General features: G+C 42.2%; 2 protein-coding genes across 5 annotated transcripts; both read right to left on the bottom strand.

Moving 5' to 3' along the window:
* Positions 1-12: 12 nt before the first annotated feature.
* Positions 13-15,448, bottom strand: LOC128301053 (nicotinate phosphoribosyltransferase). Of its 4 annotated transcripts, none has more exons than XM_053037356.1 (11): positions 14,804-15,448; positions 12,555-12,725; positions 12,349-12,475; positions 12,179-12,262; positions 11,918-12,045; positions 7,080-7,220; positions 6,848-7,019; positions 5,532-6,110; positions 2,918-3,183; positions 2,434-2,843; positions 13-2,370 (listed from the first exon to the last, which is right to left on the bottom strand). In XM_053037356.1, the coding sequence occupies exons 1-11, from the start codon at positions 14,907-14,909 to the stop codon at positions 2,293-2,295; spliced, it is 2,262 nt and encodes a 753-aa protein (XP_052893316.1). In that variant the 5' UTR covers positions 14,910-15,448; the 3' UTR covers positions 13-2,292. The 4 variants fall into 4 exon arrangements, with proteins under 4 accessions (XP_052893316.1, XP_052893317.1, XP_052893319.1 ...); XM_053037357.1 differs by lacking the exon at positions 5,532-6,110 and adding an exon at positions 3,693-3,797 and having other exon boundaries at positions 16-2,370; XM_053037359.1 differs by lacking the exon at positions 5,532-6,110 and having other exon boundaries at positions 17-2,370; positions 6,863-7,019.
* A 1,065-nt stretch (positions 15,449-16,513) lies between these two features.
* LOC128300794 (ubiquitin-conjugating enzyme E2 D4-like) lies at positions 16,514-16,960 on the bottom strand. The gene has a single exon (XM_053036984.1). The coding sequence runs from the start codon at positions 16,958-16,960 to the stop codon at positions 16,514-16,516; it is 447 nt and encodes a 148-aa protein (XP_052892944.1).
* Between the last annotated feature and the right edge of the window lie 367 nt (positions 16,961-17,327).

Here is a 17,327-nt window from a genome sequence, read left to right on the forward strand (position 1 = left end):
GCAATGGTAAAACAACCCCGGAAGGGCACGATTACTGGGCAATATGCTCAGGATACTCAAGTCATCAAGTCGCTGTGAAGATAGCCGTCAGCGCCTTGTCCGGCACGAAGTGAATAAGAGTACAAGAAACGCACATTAATAATACATCATTTCTTTCAGCTGCACAACCGGGAACACAGATATCTTAAGCCGTACCAGACCTCCTGCTCTCCACAAAACAGTTTTATTCCATTCCGCCGTGATGCAGTTGTGTTGCCTTCACATTTAACATTGTGTACTATATATTCGCAGTTGGTTTCGCAGCTTCACAGCTACCACCATAATACCAACAATAACTAAGTGTATTTGATACCACAAAAAACAACTACCCTTGGGTAAGTGAAAAGTGAAGTCCAAAAGTTTGGTTTGTTCCAACCGCTTACCGTCGCGCATTTCGCCTCTACCCATTCGTTAAAGCTGTGTGGGTGTACGTGTGTGATGGAGGAATAGAACTCGTGTAGAACGGTTGTTGTTTGCCCCTTTAAGGAATGCATCGTGCAGTGCAGTTTAGGAGTGTAAAGTTACATTGTACGTTAGAAGCTAACTTTCTGCCAGTACTACAGGAATTATGTGTAGCTATGAAAACATCGCTCGTTAAGTCGTAAAAGATTATAAAGAAGCATCATCATGAAAGCTTATTTTTAAAGGAGTAACGTGTAATAGTATGTTTGTGTTTGGTTGGATGAGGGGGGAGACAGAAAACAAAACAGTAACAGAGAAAACTATCACATATCTGGCAATGCGTTTATGCACACCAGCTTCAGAAGGATGCAGCCACAACTGTGCTGTTTCATCGTTACAATTGTGCATGTTTCGTTGCGTACTGCAGCAAGTTGCCGAGTTTTAGCTACTCTGGAGCTTGGTGAATCCTGTATTTACTGTAAGGCACGGTGATGTTTGCATTAGCAAAATTTTGCACACGCATGTGCCTAAATGGAATTCTACAACATTGAATCTCTCGCCATTTAGTATTCATTCAAAACTGTTCTACCAATTTCTAAATGCAAATTTTCCAATAATGTTACGTTTTCCTATCTTTACTTTGTCAACCGTTGATGCATAGTTCTATTATTTAAACGCTCACAACTACCACAAATACGTCAATATCACAATACCTTCTGGGCTAGTTATACCTATGCACCTGGTATGCAAATTTGAAACAATCGCTTCCTTTCATGTCCTATCTGGGTTTTATGGAAGATATGCTATGTGTTCGTTGCAGGGCCACTTTCGCACCCCTATCAAACGAACGTCCAAATCTACGGGCTGGATATAGTGTACGAGATGTCCTTCGAGAAGGATTCCATTTACGATTTTTACAAACTGTTTGTTGCCCCCTTTCTGCCGAACAATTACTTGCGGTGCGAGAATATGTACGGTTGAAGAGTATATGATACAACGCTATTCGTTTTGTCCGCACCATCCGTAATAGCTGTTTCCCAACAATTAAAACTCTCGCCAAGAGTTGATAGGGAACGGAATGACTGTAAATATTTGCATTTAACAATGTGTACCCTTCCTTTGTGGTTTATGCGTAATATATGGTGCTGTTTTATTCGATTAAAAATAAGCTTTCACTCAAACCTATGGCTTGGAAGAGCTACAATAATATCTAGCGCAAGTTGGAAACATTTCCTGTTGCGACGGCCAGTTGCCGGATGAGAATGGCCAACAAACAAATGGTATCGTTATTGCTTTTGCTTCTGCTACACTACACGACACAATTGCACTTGGCGCAATCAACAAATTCAATCGCATTTCGGGTTTTCGCGGTAGAGAACATTCCACCCTTCCCGTTTCGATTATACGTTTATCGTAATTCGACGCAAAGTCAGATCGGGAATCGTACATACGAATTTACATACGTCACACAATGGATCACAATTTTTTCAACTACAAATACTACGTACTACTACGCACACAAAACACAATTCGATCGTAACCGTCACGTAGAAGACCTACACTCGCAGGTCTTGTTCATATATATATATGTAAATAGGCATAGGAAGTTTAAATTGAAACTGTGCAAAGAAAAACAGTTTCGAACTTACATCCACACCTAGGTAACAACAAAAAAGGGGCTTGCAATCGTGTGGGTTAAATAAAAACGATAAACAAAACATGATTTAAAAACACTACAACACTGCATCAATGTTGCCAACGAAGTACACTGCACACCTTTAGAAGGTGTTGAAACAGCTACGGTATACCAGCTCGCGTTTGGGCCGGGTAATTGGCTTCCAAACCGGCTTATCATGAGAGTTCTCCGATCGGTGCATTCTGCAGCCACAGCTCGTGTATGAAGTTGTACAGATTATCGCTCACGGCCACCTGTCAAACAAAATTCGTACATTAAACAAACAATTAACCGTGCACTTACCGGTCTGTCCTTACCTTGTAGGGCGTCGGGTTCAGCGTGCGCTTGTGATCCTGACGCAATGTCCTTAGCGAGGCCTGCACACGCTCACGGACTTCCTCGAGCGAGGGCAACACCTGTGCCACCCGGCCCTCGGTCCAGTACACCCGGTACAATGGTTCCACCTGTGTCGGAATGACGTAAGCACGCTTCGACTCCTGGAATGGATGACGGCACAGCACCTTCTGGCCCACCTCGGGCGGATTTTCATCGACCCGCTGCAGCAGATCAATCAGTGCATGCCCATCTGCCCCGTACAGCCGGAAGACGTTCTTGCTGCCCGGCATTGTCACCTTGCCCACGTCCTGGCTGAGTTTGATGCGCGGCTGATTGTTGATCTCCACCATCTTGTACACGCAGCCGAGTGCTGGTTGACGCTGGCAGGTTACTGGAATAAATACACAAAACATCAATGCATGACCTTTACTCTCCCAACCCTGAGTCGCAATGATCTACTCTTACCCAAATGTGTCCCAATGCCAAAGCAATCGATCTTGTGACCCTGCTCGTTCAGGCTCAGGATCGTATCCTCGTTGATGTCATTCGAGGCAACAATCGTCAGCTTGCTAAACCAGGGCAGCTTGAACCGTTCGGCGATACGCTCGAATGTTTCACGCGCCAAACAACTCAGGTACGCCAGATCGCCGGAATCAATGCGTATACCGATCGCACGGTATCCTTGGTCGTTTAGCGCTAGTGCCACGGCACAAAAGTTCAGCAAACCGCTCCTGCAGGTGCGAAGGGAAAAAAGGAGGAAAAAAAACAGAGCAAGAGAGAACCCATCGTTGAGGAAAATGCAGCGATGGGGCGAGAAAAATGTTTTATATTAGCATCCTCAAAATACCGATCAGCCGCTTGTAGAAGAGAAAGAGATAGTTAACATGTTCGTACAGAGTAAAGCTGCTGCCAGCGAGATTTTTTCAAAAAAATGACACAATACCAATAAAGGAGATACGTGGTTAGCACATTGATCGCAATGATGTTGGACGGTATCAATTTTGGATTGGCAATGAACGACTATGGGTTAGAATGAATGTTAAACGTAAGACACGCTAACGCAATCTACTGCAACTACGCATGCTGTCACTGTTAACACTAAAAAACATCACAAACAACAAAGTGAGACATACTGAGGCAGAACATGGGCCTGATTGTGATTGCAAACCGCGTTGGTTGATCGATGGAATCTATTTGCGTAACTAAACTAATCACTTGCAGTGCTTCACTTAGTGCTAACCTCGATAAGTGATGATGGCTCGTCGGGTCGTAATAGCTGAGCAGTTCTATATGTGACACAATTCTACTGATCTCTGCAAGGTGACGCTCAAGCCAGCACGTCCGGCTAAGTAAGATGCGTTTATGTGGATATGTTTGAGCGATATTGTAATGACAGTGTTTTTTTTTTTTTTTGCAACAAAACATTTCGAGCAACACATCGAATCAGTGAAGAAAGCGTTGAAAATAAAAGAAAAGAAAATTAAACACAAGAATTAAGTAAAGCGTTTGTCTGTATAACAACAAAGAGATGAAAAGAGATGAGGTATGTAAATATTATTTAAATACAATGTCAAAACATTGCCATAGAAGAAAAATTAATTTAAATAAGGATAAAAGGATACTTTGTGATTCGAACAGTGGCCTAATTGTGATAAAATGATAAAGCATCGATGCATCGCAAGGCGAAGGTATTTGAAGCAAGGAAACAATTCAACAAACCACCGTTAGTGGTGCCTTTTTGTCAGCAACCAGCACTAAACATCAACGATTATTCTGACACAAGCCATGCAGAGTGCTCTCTCGGACTGTGGAAGTATATATGTACATTTCGATTGCGAAGTAAACTAACCAAATAGAAACAAACCGATACAATAAACCAATTATAAGAGATGGGAATATAGATGGTGGAAACATAGGGGCGAGGGATTTTAGGTAAAACAGAAAACTACCTTTCCGTTGTTGCCGAATGTTTGAGACATGAATACTGATTTTGGGCGCCCAATAGCAAGGGAGGTTTGGATTCGAATTTAGCTGCCCTCCGCTTTTCCCTAACATTAAACAATTTAAACTTTCTAACAACTAGTTGTGTATTGTCTGACTGGAATTCAATGGAAGTTTTGTGTTCTTTTTCTTCTTTTTAGACGTGATCACGGGAAATTCACGTTCATAACCACAACAGATGCTGCTTACAAACCGATTGCCGATTCACTGTCTCGTTGGAAAGTCCTTCGTATAATCGAATTGTTTGCTCGGTTTACGAAATTTGGCGTAACGATAACGTATGAATCTAGCGAGATGATATAATGTAATCAGTTCGTTTTAAAACCATAAAAAACAATGTCTCGCATTGACCGCATTTTAAACGCTATTTAATCTATGTACAATATACCAACAGGCTGCACCTGCGATCGATTTCATTAACATAGCTCATGCAAGTGTGCAGAAAATTAGTGACGAATGTGTTAACAGGTGGGATGAAACGCACCTGAACTATTAACATTAAAACCGAAAACATACCAGTTAACGAAATGTTTTTAAAACAAACAATATTAAATGACCATTACCATTAAATGTAAGCCTGCAAAAATAGATCCTTCTGCTTCACTAGTGTGTACCGAACAAAATGTATATAGCAATTTCTGTCTGGTTATTCATTTCTCTTATTTACTGTGAGAACGTTACGCATGCAAGAAAAAAACATTCGCTAAATTTATGAAAATTTGGCGACTGGTGACTGACTTAATGTGTGTTGTACTCTGTGTGTAAATGCTGTGTTCGAATTTTGATGATCGTTTGCATGGGAAAAATCGGTACACTTGTGCCTCATCAGTTGATTAGTAACATGAAATCATCGTCACACCCTTCATATGTCCAAAACGAACCACAAACACACACCGCAACCAAACCAAAAAAAAATCTAACCAAAAGTATAATCTAACACTGTTTTCTGGGTGAGTTTCATGAAACTGAGAGGGTGATGACAGGATATGTGGTAATCGATGGTAATGGATGGGGCATTTTCATTAGTGTCCTCTTGCACCTGCACTGCAATCTTCTTTAACACCGTGCCATTCATTACCTGAAGGACTTTCCAACGGACTTTAGGTGATGGATCATGGTGTTCAGCGCTTCACAGTTCGCACAACGGGTAATCTCATCCTCTCCTTCAGGTGCTTCGCTATCATTCTGCACATCATCAAGTTCCTCGATCGATTCCTCACCCTCATCCGTAGCTTTACACACATTTTGATCTTCAATATCTTCATTGCCATTTTCATCGCTCTCCTTCGCCGCCGGTTCGGATTCTACATCCGGGGCCGGCTCTTCATCTTCCACCGTAATGGACGGTGGTGGATCATGACCAGTTTCGTCCGGTTCCGGCGCCTGCTCGTTACTTTCATCTTCAGCATTTTCTTCCTCCTGTGCCGCTTCTTCCTCTGGTTCCGCATGTTGAGCGCAGCGGTTTTCCTCATCTTCCGCACAGCAACCGTTGCATTCTTCTTCCGGAATTTCCGGCAGCGCGCTGGTAACGATGTTCGATGGATGCAACGAGTCCTCCTCCTCCTGATCGTGCAGCCGACCCAAGCACGTCGAATCACACACAACACTATCGGTTAGATCGCACAGTTCCTCCGTCGGTTCACCCAGTAGCTTATCGCTGTGACGTTTTGTACGCACATTATACGGCACGATTATAGAACAACAAGTGAGCAAGAATAATGTTTTGTTATAAGCGCGAGCTAGCCTATGTTAGCTAACCGATGAGATGTATTTGAAATGTGGAAGATGGTGGAATGCAGACATACCGACACACGCAAAGACTCAGAACGAACGAAGGGAAAAGGATACCCGGTCACCGTTTACACACAAAACAGCACACAATGTACAGGATTGGTGGTATTTGGTTTGAAATGGCGATTTGTTGATGAATGGTAATATTAGGTTAAGTTAATGTTCCAGAATATCTCACGAAATTCTATCTTAACTTCCATTGAAACCCCTGTCAAACAACTAACACCCCCCCTGATCGCGATGGACGATCGTACAATTTTCAACGCTACTTAACAGACCTACCAGAGCACATCATCTAACAACGAAAGGACATACAGTATCACTGCGCTAGAAGAAACGATTTCCTTCTGCAGATGGGGGAATACACACTACAGGATCACGAAAAGAGAAATGGCAACCTTCTAAACCTCTTCACATTAATTTAGAAACAAGTAAATAATTCTATGAAAAGAAATACAAAATGCCAAAATGAGAGAAACTATTTACAAGTACAGCCGGGGAGTCAAGAGGAGTTGGATTAATACAACGAAAAACAGACGAAACCATAGATAGTACTAACAAACGAAACATCATCCGAGAGAGTAGAGCCTAGAAGCGGAATACCTCTTGACATCGTACGTGTCGACTAGTGCCATAAACCCGTCCGGGAAGGCGATCGCGAAGGACACCATTGCCGCCAGTTCGCCCTCACTGCTCTCATCTGTAGAGACGTCCAGCACGCTTGCCAACGCCGCCCGGTGTTCCATGGCCAACTCAAGCAAGTCACGAGTGGTACCTGCAAGAGCATAATGGGATGCTATCAAAGAGTTCTTCCTCATGGCAACGTGCAACTCACCATCTTCCTTATGTTGAAGTACGCGCGTCTTCAGCTCGTCGATGCCGGTGAACGATGTAATGTAGGCGTGTGCATGAGTACCCTTCACTGGAATGTTGAACAGCTTTCCGGCCAACACGTTCGATGTGCCATCAAAACCACCTGCGAAAGAAATATTCACGATGATGATAGATGGGAGATGGTGTTGTTATAAAAATGAAGCTCTACAAACGTAAATGACTTAGAACTTCCAGGCAGATGTTTTGTAAAGGTATACAGTCAAAGAAAGTTGATGAAAAATGTGTGTTACTAACCTACTTTAGCCTTTTAAAGAATGTTTTCCTTTTTTCGAATACCATCCACAAGTGGCATGCTGAACTAATTTACAAATAGTTTTATTGCTTATCTACACCTCCTACCCTATATCGAGGTTCAGGTTTATTCACGCGCATGACCATGAACACTGAACACCGACCCAGGTGGATGGAGCTGGAAACAAACTTGGTTCTGAACGATACAGTTCTAAAAGCTGTTATTTTTACTTCCATACATCTATTTCACGAAGCTTTTTCTCCGCGTCACGACGAATTCTTTGAATACGCTTTATTATTTTAACGCATGTTAACGCATCATTAAACTGCAATATCATTGCCAAACAGTAATGAATGATGCAAAGAAAATTATGGCACTTTCTGCTGCTTTATTCCCCATCCAGATGCCTTCTATGCTACAATGGATATCGTACCCAGCTGGTAACTCCCACCCATCCTGCCCTGTACACAACGATCGAAACGGACGTCGGCAGGAACATGAACATTTAGTTTATATGGTGATGTTATTGATCAATCTTTCCCACGAACCAACGCAACAACCACGCAGTGCACACGGCAGTGGAAATGCCTCATAATAGCCTGGTAAGATGGGGCTTTGATTCCACCAACGAAAGCATTTCCCAAGCAAATGCAGTAATTCTTTCTACTTTCACAGCTCAACCCACCAGCTATGGATTCCCCTAAACAACACACTTTGTGCATTTAGTTTTATTTTTTCGGCACCATTAATGTTTGGTGCTCCAATGTCTGCAGTAATATGTCACGGCATGTCTCTGGACGCAATTTTCATAAACATTTTTTATAGCACCCTTTGCAGGCGAACCATCTTCCCTTCCCAAAAAAGAACGAAGCAACTAATAGTGGTCATTAGCAGGTCAGATCCAATTGATGATTCATCAGTTACTCATCGTTCTTCAGTGAACGTCGTCAGTGCATTTTTAGTACGTGATATCATTAGATTTGTTGTCAGTCATGCATGTTCATGTCGCGTGAATCATGTTTGTCAAACCCTCTTCGAATCCATAACCACCAGCTGGTAAATAATTTATACAATTTTGTAAAACAATAAATTGAAGTCTTAAGTTATAACATATGCACGTAGATCACGTCAAACGATAAGATCGAACGATACGGGCTAATTATTAAACAAGTTTAAAAAGATCCTCATCAGATTTTTTTTATATTGGTACCTCAAGCACGAAATTCCCACCCAAGCTACGTGCTTATAAACATGTTATACAAATATACAAATTTCAGTAACAAATAAATCAAATTGCAAATAAAGAAAGTCAGCTATTGAATATCCTACAATGAAACATGAATACTAGGCGTGCAAACACTAATCTTACCACCAGCTGAAATGCACTATCCGCTTTAGCGGGATATTTCGGTAAACCACTATCGGTCGATCGAACAATTTACGATCACTGAACATCCCTGGCAACAAAGCTGTCGACAATCGGCGCTATTTATGATGCCGCAATTTGTGCATCGATAAAATCGCGTGTCATCAAAAGGGCATGGACTAAACAAATTGCTCATGGCCGATGGCGTCCTTGCTACGATTTATGTGATTTGTTCATCGCGAAAAAATCGCTACCAAAAGGGTTGCACGGTTGAAGGAAACATGATTCTTTTTGTTTTCGCACATAACTGTACGACTTGGCGCACGTACCACAAAACAATTGGGAAACACTTTATGGTATGTTGTCGGCAAACAGTAAATCTAGTCGAGCAAACCTAGTCGGGTTTTGCAGTGCGTTTTCGCACAATTGACTAAAGATGTACAATGTATGGGCAGAATAGAAACGGATTAACATAACCGTACCGTGTTGAAGCATTACAGCTTTATACCGCAATGATCTTCTTTCCCCAGCACTCGCTGATTTGACTCTTCCTTCGACGACTGTTAAGAGGGAACTGAAACAATGACCGATACGCACCATTCGAGGGAGCCTGTCGTCCCATATGCTTAGCCATGTTATGAAATTTGATGCCAATTACATAACGAAAGACTGCGGAACACCTCGAAATGACGTGAGCTAATGAGATTTTAATTCAATTGTCAACATAACCACGTCTCCCTTCATCACACTTCGGCAGGTGAATTTGAACGTTCCTTTAATCTTATAAGCTATCCCTGAACTAAAGTTCACAACTGACGCACTTCACAATGAGTTCTTAATATTAAGAAACATAATTTTCCATCAAAACAGATAACACGGCAAAGTTAAAATCATGTTCGAACAGTTTACGGTAATGCATCATCATGTGCTGGGAAAAATCCACGCGTTGAAGTATTCTGTTTGATTAATTCATGTTCTAACATATCTTCCAGTTGAAATGAAGCTAACCGTGATCACTGCATTGCTGCTGTCGATCCTCATTCATCCCATGCGATCGTATCAGCTGGAATACAGCGATTGCCCAGCGGTAAATATGGCATCGAAGATACGGGACGTGAATCGTGGTTTCTTCCATCTTAAGGAGTGGTACGTGTACGCCCATACCGATCCACATCCACACTACATGTCAATCTTTCACATGCCGCAAGGTGTAACACCATTTCCGCAATGTTTGCGTGTGTTCAGTGAAAAGCAGCGCGGGCTGGTACAGATACGTTACCAGTGTCCTAACTATGTGGAACTCTACCGGATGACACTTTACAGCGAGGATCCCAGTGCGAAAACCTACCAGCAGATGCATATGTATAAGAACATTTACAAAATGTACCGACGATTCACCAGCGTGCAGGTGTTGGTTACCGATGGTGACACGTACGTGGTGTTCTATGGCTGCCAAAAGGTACGGAACAGGGCGCTGATCGGTTTGCTGTTTTTGGTGCGAACTGATGCGTACGAACGATTTACCCCACCACCGGATCTTATTCAGCTCCTGTGGTCAAAACTTCATTTTAATGTTACGCAGCATCACGACCAACACCAGCAGGAGTGTGATTGCCAAGGAGCAGTGACAGAAATTCATATAAAGATACTACAAGGTACTAAGAAGGATCTGGCGAAGCAGAAAGCTCGCGAACGCATTAAACAACAGTTTGCAATAGGAATAAGAAATTTCTTCATCTGTGTGTTTTCGTTTATGCTGTGGCTGCTCGCTATGAACAAGCTTATCGATAAGTACGTGTTTGAATTGAGCTACTGATGTGTTCTTCGGTTGTGTTTCTTATAAATAATTAAATAAATGTTTGACTCTGCTTTACTTCACTTCTATAAACTAGAACCCATAACAACGCAAACATATTGTGCAGCTCTACTGCAACTAAAGTTGCCACATAACGCCAAATGAAGCGTGACAGGTATTATTGAATATCTATTTTTAAATTTGTTTTTTTAATAAATAGACACGATTGACACGACATTTGAGAAATGTCCACGAAAAAAAGGGTGATGCTACAATTTCCGTCATTAGAATTGACGTCGCAGCGTGTGGATTTTGTTACGCCACAAGATTCGAATGCATTCGCCTGTTTCGGTCTGACATTGCACTTCGTTCGTTTATCAAGGTTATGATCGTTTACCGCCTGACATTGACTGCGGCGATAGTTCGATATTGTACGAATGAATGTACCGAGAGTAATGCAACTTTGCCGTAAGGTGTCCCCGTCATCCCCGCCAAATAGAATCGGAGGCAAAGCGGAGGTCGTCGTAGTATTGTGCCCCCGGGCCAGGTAAATATTCATTCCGCTCAGGTTCACCAATATCAAACCCCTCCTGATCGCAGCACAATGAACACGCCTAGCCCGTGCCGAAGTGTTTTGTTTATCCCACTTTCCCGTTTCCTACACCTCGTGTGCATGGCTAACCTTCACGGGTAGCGAAACAGTCTAACAATCAAAACGTATCCAGCAAAACCGTCACCAACTAAACAAACTTTGTTGATACTCCCCACCATGGGGTAGGGTGGGGTTGGGAGCGTCACGCCGAGGGACGCATTTGATAGAACACTGCCTTGGAGGGCCAACCTTCCCCGGTTTTGGACTGGTGAGAACTTTTGAAACCGTTTTTCCCGTACCGGAACAACAACAACAAAGTGCCCACTCTTCCGGTTTTGACAGATTGCCAAGGTTACCCAAATGCAGTAGTAGAACGCGAGTTCGTTTATAAGCGCACCAACAAAAATACAAGGCAGAAGCTAAGAAACGTGAGTACAATATGCGCCAGAGTCGTACTCCTCCGGGTGGTGTCCCAAAACCCCCGGAATGGTGGAACTTTTCACCCTCCCTTCCAATAAACACTTTCCCTTTTTCCTCCTTCACGGGGAAGGGGAAAACATTTTGACACGTGAATGATTCGTTGGATCGCGTGCTGTGCAAAATTTAACATACAAAGCAAATGCTTTGTGATCCTTCCGAACCGAAGGGCACCATGAATCATTGGGAGTGATTTAAGGTGCAAAGTATCGCCAGGCTAGGGAAACGATTCACACGCCGATATTACATCACGCAGTGGGTGTTTGTTTCTTTTTTGTTTTTTGCTTACGATCATCCACGTGATCCATTTCGCTCACCGATATAGGAATATTTCGATGCAGAAAGTCCTCCGTCCGGGCCCTGGGCACGACGTAACCCAAACTCGAGCAAGTGTATATGCTTCCCGGCGACCATACGATAACGAGCTGCGTTTGTGGCCATTAAGCTGCAACGAACGAAGGTTGGTGAAAAGATGGAAAAGTAGATGAGAAAAAGTTTTGCTTCAACAAATTGCGATATAGTACGGTAAATACTTCCTTTTCTGTTTGTACACAGAACGAACCAACTCAAAATCTTACCTTGCGTAATTCACCAGTGTCAAAAGCGTCGTTTCAAGCAGTTGCACTATGATCAACGGTCCCGCCACCTTGATCAAGGGAACCCTGCGAATAAAAAAAACATGTAGCCGGGATTAACCATCAACTTAATGAATGCGAAACAATGTCCCATATGGTGCGTGAGCTCTTACCTTGGAAAAGCTACTGATCCCTCTTCTATTGCATACAAGGTGACGTCCTTAGCTGTTAGCTGTGCCAAGTACTCGAAAAACTCGTCCTCAATGCCTTGGGGCAGGGCATGTTTGAGATATTCGATGTCTGTGCGAAAAAAAATGCGGGAAACAACATTTTGAACAGTTTAGTCGAACTTTAAACCATCCGTCACCTCAAACCGTACCTGTTTCTGAGTAGTGGAAACTGTCCAAAAATTTCAAACACTCCTCCAGTCCAGCAAAGATCGTGAACTCGCCTTGAAATGGGTTCGTACGGAAGAAGAGATCGAACACGGCATGATCGTCGATTTTACCCGACTTCCAGTATGCGTAAGCCATGGTGATTTGATACAGATCTGAAATGAAGATTGAATAGAGCACGAGAAAAAATAAAAGTTCTCAATCGATCGGAATTCATAATCATGCAGTTGTTAATTACTATGTTTGTCACCGGTTCATTATGACCGTTGACATGATCGTTTAAAATAGCACACGCTGGTATCAAAAAATACATTTTCGATAAGTTATACAATAAAATAAATAAATTTTCTAATATGAACTAGTTTTCTTACTGTATTAAGAACTCTGTATATATCATCAAAAAGGAAAGATTAAAAAACATTATCATTACTATAAACATTAAAATGATGTATTTATTGGAATTATTATTGGATTAGTGGATCTCCAACCAAGTTTGTAGTGTTTCGCCAACAGCAATACCGATGTATTTTACCGAAGTACATTTTACCGAGTGACCGAGCGAGGGGAAACGTTGGAAACTTATTTGTATACCCAATAGCTTCCAAAACCACCACATCTAGGATGGAAAACAAAATGTGCAACGCGTACAAGAGATTGCAACACATTTTACTCATCTTGTACAGCGATGATGTAAACCAGTCACAACATTGAAGATGAAGTAAGTCAGTTCTTATTAAACGGACCGATTAATATAAAAATAATCGACACTCTTAAAACCCCCATCATAATTCGTCAATGTATGAATTATCGTTGGTGTTGCTCCCTTTTCTTGCAAGAATAACTGATGCAATGTGTGCAATAACATTTTAATTTTCAACATTTGTGTTCCCTATGTGCAATCTGCACACACAACACACACAATGGTTCTGATAGCCTATGAACGTTTATGATCGCACTGAAGAGCTTTCGGATGCATTTACTGACCCTCGGCAAAGCATTACTGCCGTTACCAACCAGTAAACGAGACAATAGTATTGCAAAGGCCAACGAATGACGATAGTGAGTGAGAATAAATTTGCCTCCTTCTCTTCTTATCAGCAAATGTTTAAACAAATACCCAACCCAGTCAAGGCGCAATGGATGCAACAGCCTGGGACACGCTACATAAACGCAGGGAAGATTATTATGATTGTTTTATAATGATGGATATGCGCCACCAAACAAATGATAACGCAAGATAACGCATGTCGATGATAAACAATGCGTGGAGCTAATATTAACTGACCCAGCGAGGCCGAGCTTTCGTGTACCTTCATGTGATTTACTTTGCTCCACTACTGGTTAATAGGAAGGATTGTACATTACGATAAATGTATACTTTGAACCTTATCGGACAATAAGCTTTTAAGATAAGAAGGATTATCAGCGAAATGAATATTACTTTTCTAGATACACGACTAAATAATGCATTTATTCCAGTTTCATAATTCATTACTGGTTGGTTGATGTTGCGTTCGTTTCAGTGATTTTTGAACATTAAAATTTTTATGTTAAAATAATTCATCTGTTTTACGTCAATTTGAGTGTATCGACTATAGATTTCAGATTATTTTATCGTATTTAAAGGATTTTGTAGAGGACAATTTTGCTCCCTTCACGACCACTAATGTGCCGTCGGAAGGGAATAAGCTTACTGTTTACAAACAATATAATGCTCGCCGCCACCCGGCACGCTAATCGTTGTTAGAAACTCGTGCCAAAAAGCAACACGCGGTCGAAATCTTGCAATACGAGTACACGAACCGTGTGTGGCCCGCCAGTCGTGGAAATATAGTTTGTGAAAAGCACAAAAAAACGATCCATACAGATTATAGCACCAAATAACGACGCCGGAAAGGGCTACTACTACCACGCGAGCATTGGCGTTCGTCATGAATGACGGAAATCGAAAGTACACAACCTCCCATCCAAGGAGGCAGTGAATAGGAAAAATCAGCATCACAGACCCACCCCTCGTACACGGGGTGGCCGTTTGACAGCTGATACTACGGTTTGTAGTAGTGTGATGGCAGTGGCGCATAAATAGCGAATGTGGGAGGGCATTCCGCGGATTACCTTTGTGCAAATGCGCGCTCTTTTTCTACATTTAAATCACATTTCACCTAAAAAAAATAAAGATAACAACTGAACCTTCTTCTCGTGTTCTGTTTGTCTGACTCGGTCATGTATTTACCTGTTAAAAGAGGCTGCACGACGCTGTTATGATAGTGGCGATTCCAACTGTTGCGACCAGCGGCGAACGCACTGTCCTCGGACAGTTCGCGGTTTAACGAGGACATCTTCTTTCGCTCCTCTTGTTCTCCTATCTCGCTAGGGAAGATTAGGCCCGCACTTCGATTGCGTTTGACCTCTGCTTGAGCGTGAGTATGGGATGAAGCGATAGACGGCTACTGCTCACAATCACGGCCAACGAACACGGTATTCGCGCACTGGCTTCACAAAACGCGACAAACAACACGATAATCGCTGTCACAGTGTTTCACGCGGTTTCACACGGCGCGTAACTAAAAAAAGGGAGCGTTGGGGGTGTCTGCTTAATGTTGCGTACGGGAGGGAAACAGGCACATCACTGAATGAAAATCACGCGCCTTCTTATGAAACTAATTCAGTTTAAAACATGCGTTGCTTAATTGAAAGCACAATGTTTCAGACACATCAAAACGTAAACAATAAAACACTGATAAAAGAATGACCGCCAGAAAAAGGGCTCACGCACGTTGCGAGTCCTGGTGAACCTTTATGAAACACTTCTGAACTACATTCACGATTCTGTTCGCACGCAACTCACGGACACCGTTCGCTGCTCCGGGAAAGGAAATCACGACCTTTGCAGTGGAAAAATAGAATAGAATTGAATGAGCAAACGAACGCGGTGCTCCGTAAAGCAAGAGAATCACACAACACAACACATACACTACGCTGCTAGACAACCGGTTGTGTCGTTGTGTTGGTGTCGTCGGACGTAAATATACCGTGGGCCGACTGCAACATACCCAAGTAGGCTGAAATTCGTTGCCGATAGTCCGTGCTCAAGCTCTTACTTTTCTACCGAATCAAACGCAACACGTTTATTTGTAACTCAGCAACGTACATTCAATACTTCGCATATTGACGCAATGCTGTGTGTGCAATGGTTTGCATTTTTTGTTTGATGAATAACACTTTTATTTAGCATTTATAACTACGGCCTGCTTTTGCAGTCGGCTTCTGCATGAAGGTACTTTGAAGGACAACCGTTCCCAAGGAACTTTTTTTGAACAAATGAGACTTTCCCAAGTAACAACACGCAACCTACGCCGGGGTATTCGCTTTGCGGTGCACCATAGTGCTTTGAAAAAATCATTTGCCATTTGAATTTCTTGATAAAACAAACATTAAACACAAATTAGGGTAAAACTATCTATTTTGTTTTCTGGTGGTTGAATGGCAATGGCGCAGACCTGAGCGCGACAGGACTAGAAAATCTGAAAGTAAAAGCTCAAGACCTTCCGTGGTTGAGGTATAATACGAAAAAGAGGAAGTAATGGCGCTGGCCTAAACATGATAGAGCCGGATCTTTTCTCCGTGATAGTTCTGATTATCTGGGCAAAATTGATTGGTGTCAGGAAGAAGTGAAACCATCTGAGATAGAGGTTTGGGAAGCCTGGTTCTAATTGTAGGATACTTCCGAAAAAGAAACTCAAACCCAATATTTTATATTCGAGATTTCATTCGGTTATTTGATTAATACATCATTCATTCATGTTATAATGTCGCACAAGGAAAATCGGAGAGTTGTACATTGAGAAGTAGCTGGTTATGTAGTATGTGATATCGCAAGTATACGATGCTTCTGCTGTTCCGGTAGTCGATGTTCGCAGCTGCTTTTGTTTCTTCCGTTTTGTTATTCAATTGCATACGTCCTTGTAAATTTCTTGGCATATCTATTATATGCTTCGCGATCCCGAATATACAAATGGCCGATCAATGGCATCAGTGCATCATTGGGATTGGGATCACACATCAGAGAGCAGATGGACAACAGCACTTGTGAAATTGTCAGCGCGGGAAACCATCGAGATTTTAATATATCCAGACAAATGTATCCATTGCTGTTAATGTTTGGATGATATATGCGCGTATTAAACTGGACTAATGGTGGTTTGAATGGGTAGTTGCTTGGAATATTAATTGTTAAGAGAAATACACCTCCCTCGTACGGACTGCCATGCGGGCCTATGATCTTTGCGCGCCACAGAAACATATCATCATCAATTGGACCGGCGGAACATTGTTCTACTGGGTCCTCCAGCATGTTTTTCAATTCTATTTGAAGCCTTTTCAATGCCATCCTCGAATTCTCCAAACGTCCTACACACTGCTGTGATGAGGATGCTGTTCGCTAGGATATAACACCTATAGGAGAGAGTTGATGATGATTAACGTTGAGTTGGTGGTTGACGGTCAACGTGAAAGATAATCTCAACTTACTACCGTTATTGGCTAATCACCTCCAGTTGGCTCTCTTTTAATCTATATCTCCTAGCCGCTACTCTGCGTTCCCAGGAAAATGTTCTAGATCCTTTCGTACGGTTTCGGAAACCTTTCGAAGCGTTTCAGGAAAAAAAAACTCTTTTGTTCTCGTTGACCACTAGGCTAAACATGTGTTGCTTCTGTTTCCACACTATAGCGGTTTACTAGATTAAAAGATCACTGCG

This window comes from Anopheles moucheti, chromosome 3 (genome assembly GCF_943734755.1).
Source record: "Anopheles moucheti chromosome 3, idAnoMoucSN_F20_07, whole genome shotgun sequence".
In the NCBI taxonomy this organism is placed as follows: Eukaryota; Metazoa; Arthropoda; class Insecta; order Diptera; family Culicidae; genus Anopheles; species Anopheles moucheti.

What these genes read in the sequence shown, in the direction of transcription:
- LOC128301053 (XM_053037356.1), bottom strand. Translation starts at nt 14,909, where the DNA reads ATGTCCTCGTTAAACCGCGAACTGTCCGAGGACAGTGCGTTCGCCGCT. An exon ending in CGTGCAGCCTCTTTTAACAG is followed by an intron (nt 12,726 to 14,803) that starts GTAAATACATGA and finishes TCTTCATTTCAG; the next exon opens with ATCTGTATCAAATCACCATG. An exon ending in TCCGTTGGAAAGTCCTTCAG is followed by an intron (nt 3,184 to 5,531) that starts GTAATGAATGGC and finishes TCGCACCTGCAG; the next exon opens with GAGCGGTTTGCTGAACTTTT.
- LOC128300794 (XM_053036984.1), bottom strand. Translation starts at nt 16,960, where the DNA reads ATGGCATTGAAAAGGCTTCAAATAGAATTGAAAAACATGCTGGAGGAC.